Source organism: Sprattus sprattus, assembly GCF_963457725.1.
Source record: "Sprattus sprattus genome assembly, chromosome: 2".
Lineage (NCBI taxonomy): Eukaryota > Metazoa > Chordata > Actinopteri > Clupeiformes > Clupeidae > Sprattus > Sprattus sprattus.
The window spans coordinates 66,976,602-66,998,474 of record NC_137921.1 but is presented as its reverse complement, the minus strand read 5'-3'; the positions used below and the strand labels follow the sequence as shown (position 1 = coordinate 66,998,474).

Here is a 21,873-nt window from a genome sequence, read left to right as displayed (position 1 = left end):
AACTGGAGACTTTGACGCACTTTCTGCCTGCCATGCTAATCTGCAAATGCCTTTTGTGTTAACTGTGCATGCGTGTGTGTGTGTGTGTGTGTGTGTCTCTGGGTGGTGTGTTGTCTCTGTGTGTTGAATTTGTCAGTGTGTGCATGCCTGCGTGTTTGTGTGTCTGTGTCTTAAAAAGCAATGCTTAGGTGCACACTCGACCACATACTCAAACAACCCCTAAAGTGAGAGTAGATGTCCTTAAAGTCCTCTACAGTAATCATTGTGGCTCTAACTTACCCTTAACTGCAACCAGAGGGCTATAAAGCATTTAAGTGTCCCTGTGTACCGTAAACTCAAAGCCCTTTCCGTCTCATCCGAGTGACTTGGTCATAAGACCTCTTTGTCCATTAACCAGAAAATGGCCTCTGAATAGCTTCCAAGGCAGGTGGGATACATTTCTCTTCAGGCACAAAAGTCCATTTATCAGAATACTCTTTGCTTGTTGGATGGACCAATTTGGGCCAGTTCCTCAGAGAACACTGAGGTGTCTGGCTGTCTGTGTGTCCCCCCCCCCCCAACTCTCCCCCCTAAAGGGAGGGAAAGTGGCTACTCTGCTGGCTCCAGAGGAGGTGATTTTGACCTTATTCTCAGCTCATGCTTCAAACACCCCTCAACATTTTCACTGGAAAGCTTTTTCCTTTTCTAAATTGTCAGTGGCCTCAGCATGGTCTCTTATGGGAGCCCAGAAGCGACAGCTTTTTGCTGCAGTAACATTGCCTGAGCCTGCCCTTTGATACTATGTTACTTAGAGTTCCATGGAGTTGTTTTATGTATTTCGCATTTACATTATAATTTTTTACATGGTAGATAACACTTGCAGTTGTTTTTCTTTAAATGGCTCTTAGAGGCTTCCATAGACTATCCAGAAATGAAATGAATGAAGACCCCCCCCCCCCCCTTCTAAATGAAAACACCACCCTGAAACAGTTATGCTGTATCTAAATCTTTCTAGAGCATTCTAGAAACCCAAGGCTTGTTCTGATTGTCTGTCGTTGTCGTTGTTGTTGTTGTTGTTGTTGGCAGGCAGTGGCAGCCAAGCTGGACCTGCCTGACGAGCTGGTGGGGTACTTCAGCCTCTTCCTGGTGCAGGAGGGAGCCGACGGAGGCTACACCTGTGAGTAATGCTGCCTGACCGCTGACCGTTTGTTCAAGAGCATTTTTTAAACCAGTCAACATCCATGGAGATCAGACTGTTGTACAGGAATGGCTGTCTGTTTTCTGTGTCGTGTCTTCGAAGAGCAATGTTTTTATTGCTATACGTAAACAATGTTGGGGAAATCATCATTGTTTTTTGTCTTAAAAAATGTTAGGTTTTTTTTTCACTGAAAAAAAACCCCCGCCTTATCGCATCTTTTGAAATATGACCCTATAATGTATCCCCTCCTAAGTGCTGTGAAGGTTCAGACTGAGCGTGTGCGAAGCTTGTGGTGGTGGGGGTAACGTTAGAGGGCACAACTCGCCCGTCATAAGCACGGGCCGCAGAAGACTAATCTGAGTAATTAATTGAATCAGGAGGAGGGGGATTTCATCTGCTGACGACCTGCTTCTCTCTGTCAGTAATAATCATTAGCGGGTTAGCACTGGCCTGGTGAACCCACAGCCCAGTGGATAGATTGGGTTTCTCTCAGGCCTCTCCACCCAATGTAATTAGATGGAGCCTATTACATCTCTCATGTTGGCAGATGAGAGTAGACTGTGGTCAGCCACTGTATGTTAAGCTGTGAAGAGTAATAGGAAGAGTAAGAGGAAAGGGAAGGGGATCTAAAGTGTTTTACAAGTATATTAATGCCAATCAATATAATAACACAATATTCATGTGTGTAGTATCAATACAACTATAAAAATTAAAAACTGAAATATACTTGTTGGTGCCTGAAGCCAACAAATCTCTCTCTCTCTCGGTTTGTTCCTCATTCCGTGTGTCATACATCACGATCTCATGGAACAGAGATAGCTATAACTCGGTCGTCACATTCAGACAGGGCGTCTCATTCTCGTCGGCTATCTGCTGCTTATTGTGCCATCACCTTGCCTCAACTCCCAGAGCAGCGCCATTTGAGGAAGAGAACGTGCTCTGCATTCTTACGGCCTCCAGACGCTCCACTCAGGCGCAGGCACTCGCTGCACACTCCACAAATGCCTTTGGAGGATGACGACTTGAGCTCCAAAAATGCTTTCAGAAAATGATTTGGGGACAATTGGGGAGTCACTAAATAGAATTTTTGTAGTAAAAATATATAGATGTATGTCGATATAGATTAATTAAATACAGAGACAAATTCTCTGCATAGTGCATCCTGTAGATAAATACTTGTTGAGTGGCACTTTGGCTTCATTGATTTAAATATTTACCCCTCGCTGCTACAGTAGATGCATTGAGGAAGATGGGAGGTGTAATTGGTGAGGGGCATCTCATTCTTCCAGTTTATGTGCTGCCAATTTACCATCAAGTTCCCCTCAACGCTCAGTCTGCCTTAACCTTGGGTAGAGAAGGGAATTAATCAATATTTGTGAATTTACTCAAGAAGCAGTCGGATAGCAGATCAATTCAGTAGGCATCCCAGAGACCTAAAATGGAGTATCTGTAGGCATACACAAGGCTCTGAAGCACATACTAATAAACAGAATGACTTATGGGAATAAAGAATCAATGAAGATGCTGATTGTCTGCAAATTGTCAGTGTCTCCCCAAGTGGTACATACATAAATGTGACTCTTTTATAAATCAATCAAAGACCAACAGTCTTGCTTCTGGATTTAAGGTGAGATTCATGCTTTTTTTGAGGACGTGATTTACATTTTTGAGGCGTTGCATCTTTTTTGATAATGTTAGCTACCCCCAGCGAGCCTCGGCCTCGCATTCCTCTCCATTTCAAACGCTTCTAGTTGCTCAATCTGTTTTTTTCCTTTTTCGCTCTCTCCCCTCCCATCTCTCAATCCAAATTTGGAGAGAGTCTCTTCAGATTGGACGGAATGCAGCCCTAGTAGGTTTTTTATTTTATTTTATTCGGATCCCCATTAGCTGATGCCAAAGACACCAGCTACTCTTCCTGGGGTCCACACAAGAAAACAACGTACCAAACAACAGATAAAAAGGGAAAAGCATATAACAAAGAAGAAATCAACATACAAACAACAGATAAAGGAAAAAGGAAAAGACATATAGCAAAAGGAGTGCCATGAAAGGTCACTGGAGGAGTCCTTCCGTCCGGCCATGACTTCTTGCTGCGAGAAAGTAAACCAGAGTGTGACTGACTGTGTTTGCCATCACACAGAAGCAAGCTGTTGTTGACTGATGGCGAAGCTATGGAGACTCTGCAGGCCAAGCTAGGGCCTTGATAGGCTGCTGTTTTGCAAACATTGGGTACAGGCTGTACCAGAAATCTGGGCTTGGCACTTCTTGCTCGCCTGCTAATCTATTGGTGGTTTGTTCCCCTGCAGGACCCAGTGTGTGTTTCAAAGTAGTTAAGACGTCTTAGAGTTTTCAGAATGCCTCGTGCACAAAAAGCAAATCTTTGTTGTTATCATCAAGACATAGTTTTGCCACGTTTTATACTGAATAGTCTGTGTCACAGTGTGATGCTATGATGATATGATCAAGTACGGTGAAATGTGTTTATTAACACATACTGATTAAACAAAGAGTAAGAATACGTGAATATACTGATGCTTCAAAATGACATGAAACCAGAGTTAATACTAGTTACAGTAGAGTGTCCTAAAGTGTGGTTACAATGTATTCAGTGGTTCAGTTAGACTGAAGGGATAGGATAAACAGGGACTATGTAAGTGTTAATATAACAAATATCGCTCTCCACAGCTGTGGATAGTATTTTAGGCCCTGTTATTCTTTTCCAGTGGAGCTCTTGATTTTCCCACGTTGCAGAGAAACTGTTATCCCTCCACCTCCTCAAACCCCTATCTGTGAGCCAAGGTCAAGGATGGTCATCCCAGCAAAAATGTTGCCATAAAACATCTGGATTCATTCAAGGCACCTCTCCCTCGGCACTGCCTGAAGATGTCTTCAGCCTGCCAAACAAGTCAAGACATGTGTCTATTAAGTTGTTTGGTATGGTTTGCCTTTGCTACTAAAGGCAAATGAACAACAGGAAAAGGCCACTTGGCGCTTGAAAAAGAAGCGTATGTTTCTGAACACGCCTTCCACTTTTTAGCAGTTAAGTGCGACCCAGAGCGGCACACCAGACGTGCACCAGGAAGTTTACTAAGAACTGACGCAAGATTCCCCCCCCCCCCCCCCTCACTTGTTTTTGTTGTTTCGGCAGACGTATGACAGAAGCACTCAACCTGACACATGCAACATCAATGTGAGGTTTTTCTGGGCTTGGATGATCATGTTTATTTACCACTTGGAGGGATTTATCTGACCTTTTTAAGCACCATTGTAAAGAGTAACCTTTCCTTGGTTGAGATCAGAATTGACTTCTCTTCCTTTGCATTTTAAAGGCTGACGGCCTCAATTCTAATCTGTCCGACACGCTTTAAATGCTCTCAAATCTTTTCGTTTACTCAGAAGTCGGAAAAAGTTTGCCAATGGCAGTACGTTAACAGAGAGAGAGCTCAAGCAAGTTAACTAGGGAGAAGTAGCCAGTGGCTGTATGTTAACAGAGAGAGATCAGACATGTTGACTGGAAAAGTAGCCAATGGCTGTATGTTAAAAGACAGAGATCAGACACGTTGACTGTGGAAAAGTAGCCAGTGGCTGTATGTTAACAGAGATCAAGCATGTAGACTAGGGAGTGGTAGAAGTGATTTCCGCGATGCCACTGTTCTCTGTGCCCATCCCCCGAGCCACAACCTAACCTCATGAACAGAATGACACGGCTCCTGCTCATCCTTGTTACCTCACACCGATCATCGCTCTCGGTGATGGTTGAATAACACCGCTGCATGCTGGGGCTTGTCATGTGTTTAGTCCTGCTTCGCAAAGGTTGCCGATATCTGTCCGAGTTCATAGTGTACCGTTCATGTTGTTCATGTTTGATGCAAAAAGATAAAAGGGCAGAACAAACTAAACTCTTTACAACCTTTTTTTTTTGTTTGTCATGACACATTCACACACATACAGACACAGACACACACACACACACACACTGTGTCGCTCTCATTTTTTATTCTTTTTTAATGTCTTCTGTCACTTGCTCTGAATGTGATGGATTAGGACAGCTGGATCCTCATGCCCTCATATTGCCATTGTGTATAGTTTCTTTCATTTAGTAAATTCTTTATCGTAGAAGTGTGTTAATGTTGCGTTTGTTTATTTACTTTCCTTCTGCTCTCTCTCTCTCTCTCTCTCTCTCTTTCTCTCCACCTCCTGCTGGGCGTGAGACAGTCGTGAGGAAGCTGCAGGAGTTTGAACTGCCCTACGTGTCTGTCACCAGTCTCCACAGCCCCGACTTCCACATCGTCCTCCGCAAAAGGTAGATGCACGCTGGCTACAGCACTCACCCCTCCCCTCCCCTTGTCCTCCTTCCAACACACTTCTGACCTATTTTCCTTCACAACAGCAGGTTAGGGTCAGTCCCCACCATAGAATTACAACGAGTAGAATGGAGATTCATATTCCCAACGACACCATAGAATTACAAAGAGTATAAAGGAGATTCATACCCCCAACGACACCATAGAATTACAAAGAGTATAATGGAGATTCATATTCCCCAACGACACCATAGAATTACAAATAGTATAATGGAGATTCTTATTCCCAACGACACCATAGAATTACAGAGAGTATAATGGAGGTTCATATTCCCAACGACACCATAGAATTACAAAGAGTATAATGGAGATTCATATTCCCAACGACACCATAGAATTACAAAGAGTATAATGGAGATTCATATTCCCAACGACACCTTGTCCCATGTCAAACCATGGACTAGGATGCAAATGAACTGACGGAGCCGTCTTTGATTGGCTTTGTTGATCATTGTTGATCATTGATCATTCCATCAATATTCATCAAAACCTCTCTGTTGGATGCCCCTAGTCGTTATAAAATAAATCACGGGCATAAGCTGTGTTCCGTCATCAGCAGAACAGGAAGTTCTGTGCATGGAAGAATGTCGGCTTTGTTCACTCTACTCCACTCCACTCCAGTCCAGACAGTGCAGTTGAAAGCGCTGCTGTTCTTGGCCACGGATAACAAGTCTGTATTTGCTGTGTCAGTGCTCGCTGTAATTTATGTGCTATGCGCTAGCTTGATCACATAATGGGCAGAAGATGATGACGCCCTATTTTATGAGTTGCCCGAGAGAGAGAAATGGAGACGTCGGCACTTGCAGAAGATTATTTGAAGGAAATGGACAATAAACGTCGTCTGATATAATTTGAAACGAAATGAATGGCTTGGAGGTTAAAAAGCCTGCTTTCTCTCTTTTCACCAATTTCTTCCCTTTCTATGGTTTCGCTCATGTTCCTTAGCTTGTTCTTTCTCTTGTTGATTTCTCTTTTTACTCTTGTGTATAACGTATTAGCCTCTCATTCAAGCTAAACAGTACCTGCTCCACAAATCATTCTTCCATGTATGCTGGCAGAGACCACCCTGTGACCTGACCTTGACCCCATCGTGATCGTTTCGAAGAGTGTCAAGCGAGCAGTACCTTCTCTTTTGATGTTCTGCCAGATGTCATGCCAGCAGTTCAACAGAACCTACACACACACACACACACACACACACACACACACACACACACACACACACACACACACACACACACACACACACACACACACAAAAGAAAACGTGAGTGTATCTCACCAGATAATCTGCCCCCATTTCAACACAGTGCCCTGCTGGTGCCCTCTTCTCAAGTGCGGGCTTGTGTTGCTCGCCCAACTCGATTGGCTTACGGGGGTGTTTAACCCACAGGCCAGCACTCAACACTTGCGCCCCCCCATCCCTCCCCCCTTTGCAGGCACCGTCACCCCAGCGCTTGACCTCCTCCAGCTGCATAAATACGTTGCCTTTTCCTCTCGGAGGAAGACGTGCGAAATGGCCTTCTATGCTCCCACTGAGAACAGCCAGCAGCAGGAGCGACTGCTGGGAGAGAGGCAGGAGGCAGGAGGAGTCTCATATATATCTATCTATCTATGTACAGTATATGGCCCTCTCTCTCCCTCTCTCTCTCTGCATGCATACACACACACACACACACACACACACACACACACACACATCTATCTATATACAGTATATGGCTCTCTCTCTCGCTCTCTCTCTCTCTCTGCATGCATACACACACACACACACACACACACACACACATCTATCTATATACAGTATATGGCCCTCTCTCACTCTCTGCATGCATACACACACACACATCTATCTATATACAGTATATGGCCCTCTCTCTCTCGCTCTCTCTCTCTCTCTGCATGCATACATACACACACACACACACACACACACATCTACATCTATCTATATACAGTATATGGCCCTGTGTGCAAGGAAGCCTGATCACTTAGTCCTGTGTAAAACAAACATGACTGCATTGGTAACAGCCAATTTTCTCTCTCTTTCTCTCTCTCTTTCTCTGTCTCTTTCTCTTTCTCTCTCTCTGTCTCTCTCTCTGTCTCTCTCTCTCTCTCTCTCTCTCTCTCTCTCTCTACATACATACATACATACATACATACATACATACATACATACACACACACACACACACACACACACACACACACACACACACACACACACACACACACACACACACACACACACACACACACACACCAGCAAACTTACAATCATACACATACCCTTAAACACCACCCACCACCTCTTCTCAATCATTTTTGGAAAGAGTCACACAAGCTTAGTGCTGAGGATATTGTCGCCCCCTCAGTCTGACGCTCACTTAGGGAAGGCCTCAGTCCTGCTGACCTACTTTTCAGGAGAGGGAGCCCAACACTCCGAGCCTGTGTGTGTGTGTGTGTGTGTGTGTGTGTGTGTGTGTGTGTGTGTGTGTGTGTGTGAAAGAGAGGGAGTCAAAGAGAGGGAGTGTGTTTCTCTGGAGTAGATGTGTATATTCTGGAAGATTCATCTGGATAAGTGTCCTCTGAGAATGACCATGAAGAATGGAATGCAAACCAGTTGTTGTCAGCAGGACCGGCGCAACATGTAGCCCATCCCAGCTTCTGCGCTCAGTCGAAAACTTTGATATAACAAAATGTTATCACAGCTATTCTAAAATGCTTTTCATATTACAATTGGAGATATCATTTCCCCTCGACACTCCCCTCCCTCTTAGCGCCTCCCAGTGGGGAGCAGCCTTTAATATTTCACGACTGTGTAATTAAAGTGTGCTGACAGTCGGCACTCACTCGCGCACGATCTTGATTCACTTCTCCCTCTCCATCCTCTGGAGCTTGAGGATTTCACGACTCACTTGCCACCTCATTTCAAATCACCCACTTTTCATTAACTGAGGTCGTCTGGGCCCCCCCAGAACCAGCGTTTGCTTTTCGCTCGTTTATAGTGAACCCTCAGTCGGGCATTTCTCTCCACTCCGAGAGGGCTGTGTTGAAAGCGTGGAGGAAGCGCTAGTGTGACGTATATAGAGCGTGTGGCATCTGGAAGAGAATGTAGTTCTTTTTTGAAGTGGGTGGTTTAAAACATTTTTTTTTTTAACTATACAGAGCCAGCTAGCATGGTTCCAGGGCTGCTGCCGCACACAGAAAAGAGTGATGAAGAGAAGTTCTGGTTTCGATTAAGCGGTCGGGGAAAGCAATCAGCACTTCAGCAGTTCGGGGGGGGGAGGGGGGGGGGGGGGGGGGGGGGGTTGTGTTTGGGCTGAGAGGTTTGCTTTTGGGATTTGGCTCTGGTGAATGATGAACACATAGAAGCTCTTGAAACTTGTGAAAAGGTGTTTCTCTGCACAACCAAAGTCTAAGACTGATAAGTAGAGAGAGAGAGAGAGATAGAGAGAGTGTGTGTGTGTGTGTGTGTGTGTGTGTGTGTGTGTGAGAGAACTCGGGGCATTAAGGGTGCTTTGAGGACACGGTAGAGGAGCAAACTGATCTGAGTCTGGGTGTATACGAAAGCAAAGACTGCTGCCCTAATGTCGTTTTTAATGAGGTTTTGTTTATATACGATGATAAATGACTGTACTCATGTCAGTTTGTTTTCTTGCATACTTGACTGTTGTTGTCATATTCCTGCTTCTTTGTTGATTCGGTTCTGTACAAAAATGCACGTAAATGGCCACAGTCTCTTCCCTGACCTGTCATGTCTTCCCTCCTCTCTTTCTCCTCAGCTACTGGGACACAGCATATGACAACGATGTCATGGACAACCGAGTGGGCCTGAACTTGCTCTACTCTCAGGTAAAATCTGATGCCATTGGCTGGATGATGTCACATTCTTAGATCATCTGGAAGAACAAGGTGCTAAAAAACACCAGCTGCTGTCATGGAAACAAACGTCTGCAAACAGTGAATTGTAACGGATGTAGAAGATCCAGCTGAGCATGCTTCGGTTTCTAAAGCGTTGTAGTTATTTATAAAGGTTTGATCTCAAGGCAGACCATTCACTCGTGCAGTTCCTCTGTCTCCGTACGACCTTTAAGGTACTATATCGAGACCGAGACCGAGACACCTTCTGATGTGTAGGCATAAAGGGGAGAGTGTAAAAATAGAAAGCACTGAATTCACCCAAAGGTGCCAAGTCGTACTTTTGATACGATTATAGGCATAGTTTTTGCTGTGATTATAGTCTGGAACTGATGTTCGCCAGATGAAACGATGGGCCATTCTGAAGGGCATACCAATCAGCCAGCGGGGGTGGCTAAGTGCGATGATATGTAGTTTTAACAATGGCAGCTGCGCTAGAGCTACATGAGTCGAAACAAGCAGTACCAGCAAAGTAGGAAGTATAGCAATCCCATAGTGGTCAGTGCTTATTGGTTAAAGGCTGGCAGTGGTTCCAAAATTAACCTGAGGTCTATGCCAATTAGGATGCAACAACTGGACACAATCCCCAGTGGAGTGAAGCGAGGCCCTGTTCACTTGTTCACTGTTGTATCAGGCTAGCTTAGTCTCATGTCATACACAGAAAAGGAAGTGGTCAAGCCCATGGGTGTCTCTGCGAAATGACTTGTTCAGCTCATTTGTTTCCTCTGTGACCATTAAATGAACTACGAACATAAAATGACTCCATGCACTGTTGCGCCACTAACAGTGTGCTGTTGTATCCATAGTGACAAGCCTCAACAGGTACAAACAAGTTAAGTACTAAGCTGTAAACATGGAAGGGCTGTGCTCGCAGTAGTTCTAGATATTGTATCCGTAAAAAAACAGGCAGCTTAGTAACCGTCAGCTGCACAGTCTGCCGTCTCGCTCTCCACTCCCACGTATGTGCACGGAAGGGACCTCTGCAGTCAGTGCGCAAAAAGGGAATTGAAAGTGTTGGGCTTTGGATTTTTTTGTTGCAACTGTGGTTTGATTTCTTTCTTTATTTTCCCCCTTGGTGACAATGGGGGGGGGGGGACACAAATGTAACTTCTCGGTCTAAAAGGTGTATCAGGGCCCTATGATGATGTTGTTGTGGTTGTTGTTGTTGTTGTTGTTGTCTTGCAAAGGAGTATCTCAGGAAGCCAGATTTCTAAGTTGGCCAGATAAATGTGTTGAGTAAAACCTGGGACCCCCCTGCCAAATAACTTGTGTTAACTAGCATCTAGAGCTTTACTCCCTGCACTTATCTACATTACTCTGATCCTGCTTTAAGATTTACCTGGATCCTGTTTAACCATGGCTTGAAGAGTTGGCTGGGAAAGGAACTGTGCATCATAGCTTCCAGAATAGTCCTTACATTTCTCAAAAACCTGGTTTCCATTGTCCAAAAAAAGCTTCCTATCATGAAACCTACAATAATGTTGACGCATCAGTGAAAAATAAGTGATTTCCAGAATGTCTGTGTAATTGTAGAAGCTTCAGAGACAAGATGCCTAAAATCTACAGGAATATTCGAGAAGGGTATCTTGTTAATACACCCTATTGTAAGTCTAGTAGCATTTTGACTTCCAACAAGAAAAAGCTCTGCATCACGCCTACGGCAAACTCATCCTGTACTAATCAGGCTGTTTTTATGTTTAGGGTGTAAATTATGTGGATCATTCTGCGGATGACTTGTGTGTATACCATGGGGCCACGCTTTGATTTCCTCACAGCCGAAATTGGATTTCCTTTTTTGTCAGTTGGAAGATTAAGTATGTCTGTCTTTCTCCCCAGACGGTGTCGGACATCGAGCGAGGCTGGATCCTAGTCAACAAGGATCAGCACAGGCAGCTCAAGTCTCTGCAGGAGAAAGGCTCAAAGAAGGAGGTATTTCTGTCTCTCTCCCACCACAGGGGAAACTCAACCCCCATGGGGCTGATTCACTTTACACATCGAGGGTTATGTCATTGTTTCGTTTTTTTGACTCGAAAAGAAGCATCAGTATTGGTGGAGATGTGGCCGTTTACCTCGTGAATTACTGTTGACTTTTGTGTCAGATTATGTTTGCTGCTTTAAATTGTATTTTCAATCCTCAATTGTTCTCTGTCCTAAGTACAGAGTACTTATATACGTTTATAAGTATGTTCTATTCTGCTAGAATATACTAGTGTATATTTATTAGTATGATGATTATTGCAATATACTCCGATTAGCCTAAACATTAAAACCACTATCAGGTCCAGTGAATAACATTGACTATCTTTTAATAATGGCATTTGTCTTGGGGTCTCTTAGACAGAAAGGGAAGGGTCAGTTCTTGTTGTTGATGTGCTGGAAGCAGTAAAAATGGGCAAGCTTAAGGATTTGAGCAACTTTGAAAAGGTCCAAATTGTGAGTGCTAGATGTCTGGGTGTTGTGTAGATGACTGACTGGGTGTTGTGTAGATGTCTGGGTGTTGTGTAGATGACTGACTGGGTGTTGTGTAGATGTCTGGGTGTTGTGTAGATGTCTGGGTGTTGTGTAGATGTCTGGGTGTTGTGTAGATGTCTGGGTGTTGTGTACCTGACTGGGTGTTGTGTAGATGTCTGGGTGTTGTGTAGATGTCTGGGTGTTGTGTAGATGTCTGACTGGGTGTTGTGTAGATGACTGACTGGGTGTTGTGTAGATGACTGTCTGGGTGTTGTGTAGATGTCTGGGTGTTGTGTAGATGTCTGGGTGTTGTGTAGATGTCTGGGTGTTGTGTAGATGTCTGGGTGTTGTGTAGATGTCTGGGTGTTGTGTAGATGACTGTCTGGGTGTTGTGTAGATGTCTGGGTGTTGTGTAGATGACTGCCGGGTGTTGTGTAGATGACTGTCTGGGTGTTGTGTAGATGTCTGGGTGTTGTGTAGATGACTGCCGGGTGTTGTGTAGATGACTGACTGGGTGTTGTGTAGATGTCTGGGTGTTGTGTAGATGTCTGGGTGTTGTGTAGATGTCTGGGTGTTGTGTAGATGACTGGGTGTTGTGTAGATGTCTGGGTGTTGTGTAGATGTCTGGGTGTTGTGTAGATGTCTGGGTGTTGTGTAGATGTCTGGGTGTTGTGTAGATGACTGGGTGTTGTGTAGATGACTGGGTGTTGTGTAGATGTCTGGGTGTTGTGTAGATGTCTGGGTGTTGTGTAGATGTCTGGGTGTTGTGTAGATGACTGACTGGGTGTTGTGTAGATGTCTGGGTGTTGTGTAGATGTCTGGGTGTTGTGTAGATGTCTGGGTGTTGTGTAGATGTCTGGGTGTTGTGTAGATGTCTGGGTGTTGTGTAGATGACTGACTGGGTGTTGTGTAGATGTCTGGGTGTTGTGTAGATGACTGACTGGGTGTTGTGTAGATGAGTGACTGGGTGTTGTGTAGATGACTGACTGGGTGTTGTGTAGATGTCTGGGTGTTGTGTAGATGTCTGGGTGTTGTGTAGATGTCTGGGTGTTGTGTAGATGACCGGGTGTTGTGTAGATGACTGACTGGGTGTTGTGTAGATGTCTGGGTGTTGTGTAGATGACACTGGGTGTTGTGTAGATGTCTGGGTGTTGTGTAGATGTCTGGGTGTTGTGTAGATGACTGACTGGGTGTTGTGTAGATGACTGGGTGTTGTGTAGATGTCTGGGTGTTGTGTAGATGTCTGGGTGTTGTGTAGATGTCTGGGTGTTGTGTAGATGTCTGGGTGTTGCGTAGATGTCTGGGTGTTGTGTAGATGACTGGGTGTTGTGTAGATGTCTGGGTGTTGTGTAGATGACTGTCTGGGTGTTGTGTAGATGACTGACTGGGTGTTCTGTACATGATTGGGTGTTGTGTAGATGACTGGGAGAATGTGAGTTGTTCCCAGTATGCAGTGGTTAGTACCTGCTGAAAGTGATTCAAGGAGTCCGATCGGATCCGTCATCTGTGGAATGTGCTGGAAAATCAAGTCCAATCCATGGAGGATAGCTCCTAACCCACCTCAAAATATACAGGACATATAGGGTCTGATGCTAACGTCTTGGTGGCGAATGCCACAGGACACCTTTTAATGTCGTGGCTGATTGGTGTAGTAATCCTAGACCCAACCCTGACCTCAAGTATCTCTTGGAACAACATTTACTGTTAAGGGCACACTGAACAGATGTAGTATTAGGTTCATTCACCCAGGGACACATAATATAAGTTGTGGCCATATATTCTTTTAAAAGTAAAATGCCATTAATCTGTCTCTTCAGTTCATCCGACTGGCTCAGACTTTGAAGTACTACGGCTACATCAAATTCGACCCGTGTGTGACCGACTTCCCTGAGAAGGGCTGCCACGTGATCGTGAGCGCCGGCAACAACGAGCTCAACTTCCACGTGAAGCTGCCCAGCGAGCAGATGAAGGAGGGCAGCTTCAAGGTGACGCGCATGAGATGCTGGAGGGTCACATCATCGGTAAGTGTCCCCTACAGTCCGCCCTTTTCGCACCCAGTCGCTCTGCTGTTTTGTTTTGTTCTGTTTTGTTTTGTTTGCTTTGTCTTGTCTTGCTGAATTGTATGAAAAACAAAATGTCCATATTGTAGTTTATAGTTTAAGGACCCCCTTGCAAACGAGATGATTCATCTCAAGGGATTGATCCTAATAAAGAATTTCCAACTGTCCGTTCCAGCCACACTTCTTTACTCATTGTTTGTTAGCATGTTAACAGTTTTGTAGTTTGTTACGACGAAACACACACACAGATTGTGTAAATGATTTCTGCTGTAAGAATATCTGGATAAAAAAAGGCTTCCCTGTGAAAACAACAGTCCTAGAACCTCTGAGCTCCCAATCTCCTCCCTCATGTTGCTGTGGTGCCTCAAGACAAGACGAGGCAACCGTTTGCCGTTTCTACAGCGAATCAACAGAGAGAGTTGGATAGTTGGCTCAGAAGACTGCTATGATCATCAAAAAATGGAAAGGCATCCAGCTCCCCCACCTCCCTGTTCATGTCTCTACCCCATCCATCAAGGTCTCCTGTCAGCCAGTATGGTGCTGTTGATCCAATTAGAAGGAGTAAAATAGATTAAGCAACATTCTTGCGCTCACAAAACTAATTTTCTGCCTGTAATGTGTGTAACTGTTATGGAAATGATAAATATCGAGCAGAACATATTATGGGCGCTGTGGTCCGATACATTTTCTTCCTTGTCTGCGTTTGGCATCGAACGTGGCATTGTTGGGAACAGGAGATACTTTTTCTACTTCCACAAACCTCTAACTCAGCTAATGGCTTCTTTCAGTCTCTGCTCCGTCCAATCGATCTGGAATCCGTGGTCTCCAGAGAAGTGTGCGTTCCTCTACTTGTAATTGATAAAGTTAATTAAGGGATTCACACTCCGTCAGGACGAGTCGCAGTGTGGCTGCCATTAGTCCAGGTCCGCTGAGGCCAAGGACATGCATAGTTGCTAACGAATAGGTTTCGAATGGTCTTAATTGGGAGAGCATAGGGAGTTTGTTTCTGCCTAACAGATATACGATTATTTGTGGCCGGGTCGATGTATCAGTGGCTGGGATGATGTAGCTGTTGTGTTGCTGTTTATTGTGGTGGTTCAACTAAAGGAATTGAACAACGAACGGTTACCCCAGTCCCGTTCAGTCTTATTTAACCAAAACCTTGAAAAGCAATCAGTGCAGAATTTTGTAGGCATCTTACAAACATGCTGTCAGTTGACCTCATGAAAGAACATTTTTATTTTATTTTCCAAGTAGGTCTCATAAAATGGGTAGCCTACAACCTAGAAGGTAAAAAGGAGAAAGGTTATTTGCGGAACTAAAAAGACTGATCTTACATGGGTCTTATGACTCATCTGGACCACGCATAGACTTCTGCCCAAGACAACATTCTGGGTGTCTGTGTTTTTTTTTTAAGTTCTCTTTAAGTTCAGGATAAGCTTTTGAACAGCACATCTCCTCATATGGAAAGCTCTTGTAAGAACCCGTTTTCTCACCCTGACTATTAAGTCTTCAGGTCTTTAGTTTCTCACCCTGACTATTAAGTCTTCAGGCCTTTAGTTTTTCACCCTGCTATTAAGTCTTCAGGCCTTTAGTTTTTCACCCTGACTATTAAGTCTTCAGGCCTTTAGTTTTTCACCCTGCTATTAAGTCTTCAGGCCTTTAGTTTTTCACCCTGACTATTAAGTCTTCAGGCCTTTAGTTTTTCACCCTGACTATTAAGTCTTTAGGTGTATGATGCTGCCCTACTCAACTAATGATTTGCCCTGAGTCGGGTAGTGTATGACTGTAGTTATAGCCTACGACTTCATTTAAGTTTGTAAGATTATACAAAATCCCCTTTCTTTGCCACGCCTACAGCAGGTTCCGGTGGTCAACGGATCAGCCAACCCTTGCAGCTCAGCGAAGTGTGATGTCAAGCTGGAACTGGCCTTCGAGTACCTGATGAGCAAAGACCGCCTCCAGTGGGTCACCATCACCAGTCAGCAGGTTAGTGACAGTAAAAGACCATTTTAAATCACATTTGACAAACTACATTTCATTCATAAATATCATGTATTATTTGTTATCCCCTGTTTTTCCACTGTTATGATAGGGATAGGGAGAAAATGCTTTAAAACAAGAATTTAGCTTTAAAAAATGTTGTATAATAGGTGTAATTTTATTGTTTCATTTTAAAATGTCCACCTTGTCCTTCATTAAATGAGCTCTTGTGACCTCTGACCTTGTTTGGTCTGACCCAATCACAGGCCATCATGATGAGTATCTGCCTCCAGGCCATGGTTGACGAGCTAATGGTGAAGAAATCTGGTGGAAGTATCAAAAAGGTCAGTGTGCGTGTGTGTCCGTGAGTGAGTGTGTGTGTGTGTCCGTGTACATATGTGTCATTTACATTTCAGATATTTACAGGCCTGGTTGACACTAATATGAAAGTGTGGCGATGTGTGTGAGTGAGTCAGAGAGAGAGAGAGAGAGAGACTGACTGACTGACTGACTGACTGAGTCACTCATCATGCCACCCATTTCTCAGTCATCAGGCTTGTTTTTCTCACTTAATGGTCTCATTACTCAGCAGTCAGACTGCACCATCTTTGGAAACCTGGTCACGACATCGAAAGGCACAGTTTTGCTCTTCTATTTTTAGTGGGTCCCATTTTCCACTTTTTCTCCCTCTTTAGCTTTGGTCTGTAACCCGAAAAAAAAAGTTACTATTGCACGTTTGATTAAATGTTTCACGTAAATGTCACAAAATATATGGATTGTACTATCGTGTCTGCGGATTAAAGTAACATTGCAGGTGAGGGATTTTACCCAAGATTATGGTGAAACGATGAGGTACGATGAGGTACATCTGCGTCATGGTTACCCAGAGACCCCATGGTGCAGACTGGCTGCTCAGAGGCTCAAGGGCCCCTAATACATACAGATAGCCAATGAACTCTCTCTTTTTCTCTCTCTCTTTCTCTCTCTCTCTCTCTCTCTCTCTCTCTCTCTCTCTCGCTCTCTCTCTTTCTCTCTCTCTCTCTCTCTCTCTCTCTCTCTCTCTCTCTCTCTCTCTCTCTCTCTCTTTCTCTCTTTGTCTCTTCAACCTCCCAGATGCAGAAGAAACGGCTCAACGGCGCCCTCCACAGGTCGGACAGCAACCAGGCAGTGAAGTCCCCTCCGTTGCTGGTAGGGGTAAAACTCATCCATGCAGAGCTATGATGTCCCCGTCTGGTGTCTTACATCACTAGGGATCTTTCCCAGTTAAGGCCTTAAAGGTCCACTGCATAACTTTGATGAAAATAAACAAAATTATGTTTATATTTACATGTTGACGCCAGTGGGTGTCCGTGAGAGCCAGTGAAGTAACTTATAATGTCTTAAAGGATTTTAAGTGACTTGGGGATATCAAGGCATATATGTTTTTACTACCAATTTCAAGCAAAAATAGAGTTTGGATGAGATCAATTTCCAGGTTGGTTTGGGAGTGGCAGGGTTGGGGAGCTGGGCCAGGTAGAGATGGGTTGTGGGTGTGATTTGGTTCTCTGCTTGTCTCTCCAGGATTCCCCCGACCCGACCCGTGAGCAAGTTGTCAAACTCTCGGTAGGTGACCGCTACCATGTTTGTTATTGTTTTGAGGCTGGAAGCCCATGTTTCCCTGTTCCCTTTGCCTCAAGTTTGGTTGCTATAGTTGCATCAGTGTTTGCTAGTCTCCGCAGGGCAAATGATGCCAGACTTCTATTACATGTTGTGTAGGACTCATAGGTGTGTTCATATAACAGAGAAACATTTATTAACTAGCAAGATCTCAAAGACCACAAGGATTTATATTTTATACGTCAGATTTATTGGTAACTCTTGAGTTTAGAAAGAGCTCTTTGTGTCTTCTTAACTTATCGATGAGTCAGTGCTTATGAATGGTACAGTACTGATGCATAATATGACTTTTAATCAACATCAGACATTATTCAGTATGCAAACAAAAATGTTATTGACACTTGTTTGTCTATTTTTATTCTGCAGACCAAGTTGACATCTGTGTCACTTCGAGGCATCAGCGCCTCCAGCTCCAACAACGACATCAGCGGCAATGATTTCCATGGCAACTTCGCCTTTGAGGGGATTGGCGACGACGATCTGTGACCCCTACCCTCGACTGCTCAAAAAGAGAGAGAGAGAGCGCAATAGAGACGACAGAGAGGAGAGAGAGAGAGAGAGGAAGTCAAGGAGAGCGATAGGCATGTATGCTACAGTGGAGCCTCTGAGGTTCTCCAAGAGACCAGCGGGGTTGGACCCTGATGTCAGTTCTTCCAGACATCAATGCCCACCCCACCTCACCCCCACCAGCACCACCTCACCATCCATCTGAACCCCCCCACCCCCCACCCCCACTCAGCCACCCTGCATGGCTGCACAGTTCATTTCTTATCATTTCAATGCAGTCAGTTAGCACCAGCCCGTTTATTTCATCACTTTACCATTGTTCAGGGTCCTTTCCAAGCCACTGCGGTTTTTAAACTTGTTTTGCTTGTACCGACCGACGGAAATCCCACAGAGCCCCACTGCTAGGAATTTTTAGACTTTTTTTTTTGGTTGGTTGTTTTTTGGGCTGCGATGTTGATGGGGGAAAGGGTGTTTCTACATCCTAAAAGTACATATAAGGGTCTTCAAATCTTTTTTGGAAAAAAATGCCAGAAGACAAATATTTGACATAAAGTTGGTGTTGGTTAAAAATGTAGATGTAAAAAAAAAATGTGCCAATCACAGTGTTTCGTCACGTCACGCAATATGTCACCGATGTCTCCGAATGTTGTGAAATTGTATAGTAGTCTGGTCTCTTGAGGCTGTTTCCCTCCTTTTTCTTTGTATGGCTACATCGCTTATCCCCACAAGTAGTCTTTAGCATTTCAGGGTGCATTGCGCTTTTATGATTCATCTGTGGTGAAAAGCTAAACAACCCCTCATCGATTCTACTCAGACAGCTTCAAATATGATCATCCAGTGGATTCTTCTGTTTGGGGCTGGTCTAGTTTGCACAACCTGTTCTTTTCTCCCTCTCCAGACATGAAGGGCGTGGTATCATCATGCATCATCCTCCAGTTTCCTTAAAAGTATTCAATATTTCATGCCACCATGGTTGACATTTCAAAGGATGAGGTTATTGACTTGGGCATCTGGCCAGAATTTCTCCCCCGGAGTTAAGATGGCAACGTGTTGAAATGGAATTGATTGGACTGATTTTGTTGACAGCCAAAACTATGTTTTGAATGATAAACAGTACTAATCCAAATCCATTACCCCCCCCACACACACACACACACACACACACACAATATCATCACATAGTCCCTTTAGTGAGCATTAGAATGTAACCCCAAGTTCAGTGTTGTGCGTTGAGTATGACGCTGTTTTAAAGTGTTTGGGATGTTATGGTTTTATCAGAGGCTTGGCTGGGGCTTCTGAGTCAGAGTCTTTCACACTTCTGCCTCTGACTGCCCATCATCTGCAGTTTAAGGTTGCAGTATGTAGGGGTTTTTTTGCTGTTGGAAAGTTTCAGGTATAAAATCTGTTTTGTCAAAATGCATCAAAACCTAGAACAAAGCATCTAGAAATTGGGATGTATGATCTTTTCAGTGTTTATTTGGAGTTTTGTGAAATATTTTGAACAGCAAAAGAAACCCTACATATTGTTCCTTAAAAAAAAAGATTTGTTTGTACAAAGGTTTTTGCTTTTCTTTTTTGCTGCCTTAAAATAAAATAGTTCTGATGCCTTCTGAAACAACTGCTCAGCTCTGATCCAGGACTGGGCATCGTGGACTGGCTCTTAACCCTACTCTCACCCTCGCCTCTGTGCCGGGCAACATTTTTTGGAGAATTCTGGAAGGATTTGATCGGTTAGTTTGGCAGAACTGCTTGCACTTGCTGAAGCTATGACATTGCACAGTATTAAGAGGGACTAATTGCTAATTTATTGAATTTGAAAGAGAGTGAAAGAGTGCTAGGACAAAAGGACCATGGACAACTACATTTGGTAACATTTCAAAGGGGGGTTCTGAAGAATTGTCATCAGATTTCTGTTTTTGTCATCATTATTGTTGCTGTTATTCCAACCAATATTTTTTAAGGTTTCTCATAAATGCCAAAATTATAGTTTACTAAAGCATTTTGCACAAAGAAACATTTAAGAATCACGATAATGTCACTTTTATATATGTACATGCAATTGCGAGTATTCTGAGCATTTACGAATAGCTTATCAATAATCTGTTGTAATCTTGTAGAACAATGTAATCTAAACTGTGTAAAATATTAGAAACTAACATTTTATCATTGTTTACAGAATTGTAGAAAATCATAGCAAGAGAGAAGTGTTTACAAATTCTACATCTGATTTGTTTGTTTGGTTTTGGTCTAAATACTAGTTATGCATTTTGAAATTGCTTTGTTTTGTTGAGCGTCATTCCAGGGGTCGGGTATTGTTCTACAAAAAAAGAAATTGTGTTCGACAAAAGGAGTAGTTTTTTTTTTTTTTTATCATCTCAGAAGATTGTGCCATAACGGCTGATTTCACATGCCTTTGAGCAAAATGGTCACCTTTTCCCATTTGTTGATGACCACCATCATTGAAGAGACATATTTTCCTGTTTACTTTCCTCGTAGCGCATGAGAATGTTGACTGCCCAGAAATAAACGAGGGACAAGACCAATTTGTCACCAGTGTCGGGTTTAAAATATTGAAAAGGTCCAGGGAACGATTCAAGCATTGTGTCATGGACTTGTTTGTATCCTGTGATTCATTTTGTTCCTGACGTTAGCTGTCAGCCTCTGTGATGCGTTAAGGGGCAAACGATTTGTACTCTGGAGAACAGAGTAGCCTATCAGTATGATTTCGTGTTTTCCTTTCAACTGCCGTGTGAACTGTTAAATGGGAACTGCAGTGCTGGAACTCTGAATAAATGTAGGTGCCAAATATCACAAACTAGACGATGCGAGTCATTCATTTATGTTGCGCTGGCTGCTTTAAATGGCAAGTTGACATCATGGTCATGACGTGAGTGTAAAAGGCACAATTTGGCTGCTGTTTTGATTCACAGGATTACATGTGTGGCGCCAAGTCTGGATGACTCTTCAGAAGCTTCTGGAACATAGTCAGAGGCATGTGGTTGGTGTGAGCATCCAAGAACACCACATCTAACATCGCTTCATGATTTAGCTTTTTTTTAAATATATATATATATTTATTTTGCCATTTTCCCCTTAAGTTCTGTTCGGGTTCAGTTTGGATTTCAGTGTGGGCTATTTAACACCTCCACACCATCACCTTACAACTCATAGCTTAAGGTCGAGGAAAGATTTATTATTCTTTCCACACAGATGCCAGAAAGGCTTCGTGTCTATGAGTCACTGGCTTCCGAGAGTGTCTCACTCCCTTGGAGGTGGCTCAACGCGTCTGTCAACACGCTGTTCTGATTTCTCATATCGGCATCAGTAGCTTGTTTACTTCTGTGGCGTCCTCTCTCTTTCTCTCTCTCTCTCTGGCTGGCCTCCGTGGTTGTGATTCTCCTGCCGGTGTGACTGCGGCTTTTGTAGCAGGCTACAGCGCAGAACCTCCACGCCGGATTGAGGATTACATAGTCTTTACATCTTTGCTTAGTCTTTAGGCCTACATGTGCCAGCCACAGCATTTTAATCAGTCTTTCCCTCTCACATACAAACGTCGCGAAAATGTAGTCGTATGTAAGTGGTCTCTGGCACCAAAGGTCTTGAATCTCGCACTTTATGTTGAAATTCCAATACTGAGCTAATTTATGCGCATGCAGGTAGCGGGCTGTTTTTTTTATTATTATTATTTATTTTTTATAAAGGTCTGGCAGGCTCCCATAATGAGACACAGAAATGGAGACCAACTGGTTGTGTA

At 43.7% G+C, this 21,873-nt stretch overlaps 1 protein-coding gene across 1 annotated transcript in view; it reads left to right on the top strand.

Annotated features, from left to right (window-relative positions):
• Positions 1–18,319, top strand: part of snx17 (sorting nexin 17) — a gene marked incomplete at its 5' end in the record, with an annotated part of 35,891 nt that extends 17,572 nt beyond the window's left edge. The window contains 10 exons of the mRNA XM_080860373.1: positions 1,066–1,156; positions 5,393–5,480; positions 9,327–9,396; positions 11,299–11,391; positions 13,731–13,934; positions 15,834–15,962; positions 16,223–16,300; positions 17,070–17,144; positions 17,517–17,558; positions 17,979–18,319. Of these exons, the coding sequence (XP_080716499.1) occupies positions 1,066–1,156; positions 5,393–5,480; positions 9,327–9,396; positions 11,299–11,391; positions 13,731–13,934; positions 15,834–15,962; positions 16,223–16,300; positions 17,070–17,144; positions 17,517–17,558; positions 17,979–18,098 (990 nt within the window). The 3' untranslated portion in view covers positions 18,099–18,319. The remainder of the gene's footprint in view (positions 1–1,065; positions 1,157–5,392; positions 5,481–9,326; positions 9,397–11,298; positions 11,392–13,730; positions 13,935–15,833; positions 15,963–16,222; positions 16,301–17,069; positions 17,145–17,516; positions 17,559–17,978) is intronic.
• Between the last annotated feature and the right edge of the window lie 3,554 nt (positions 18,320–21,873).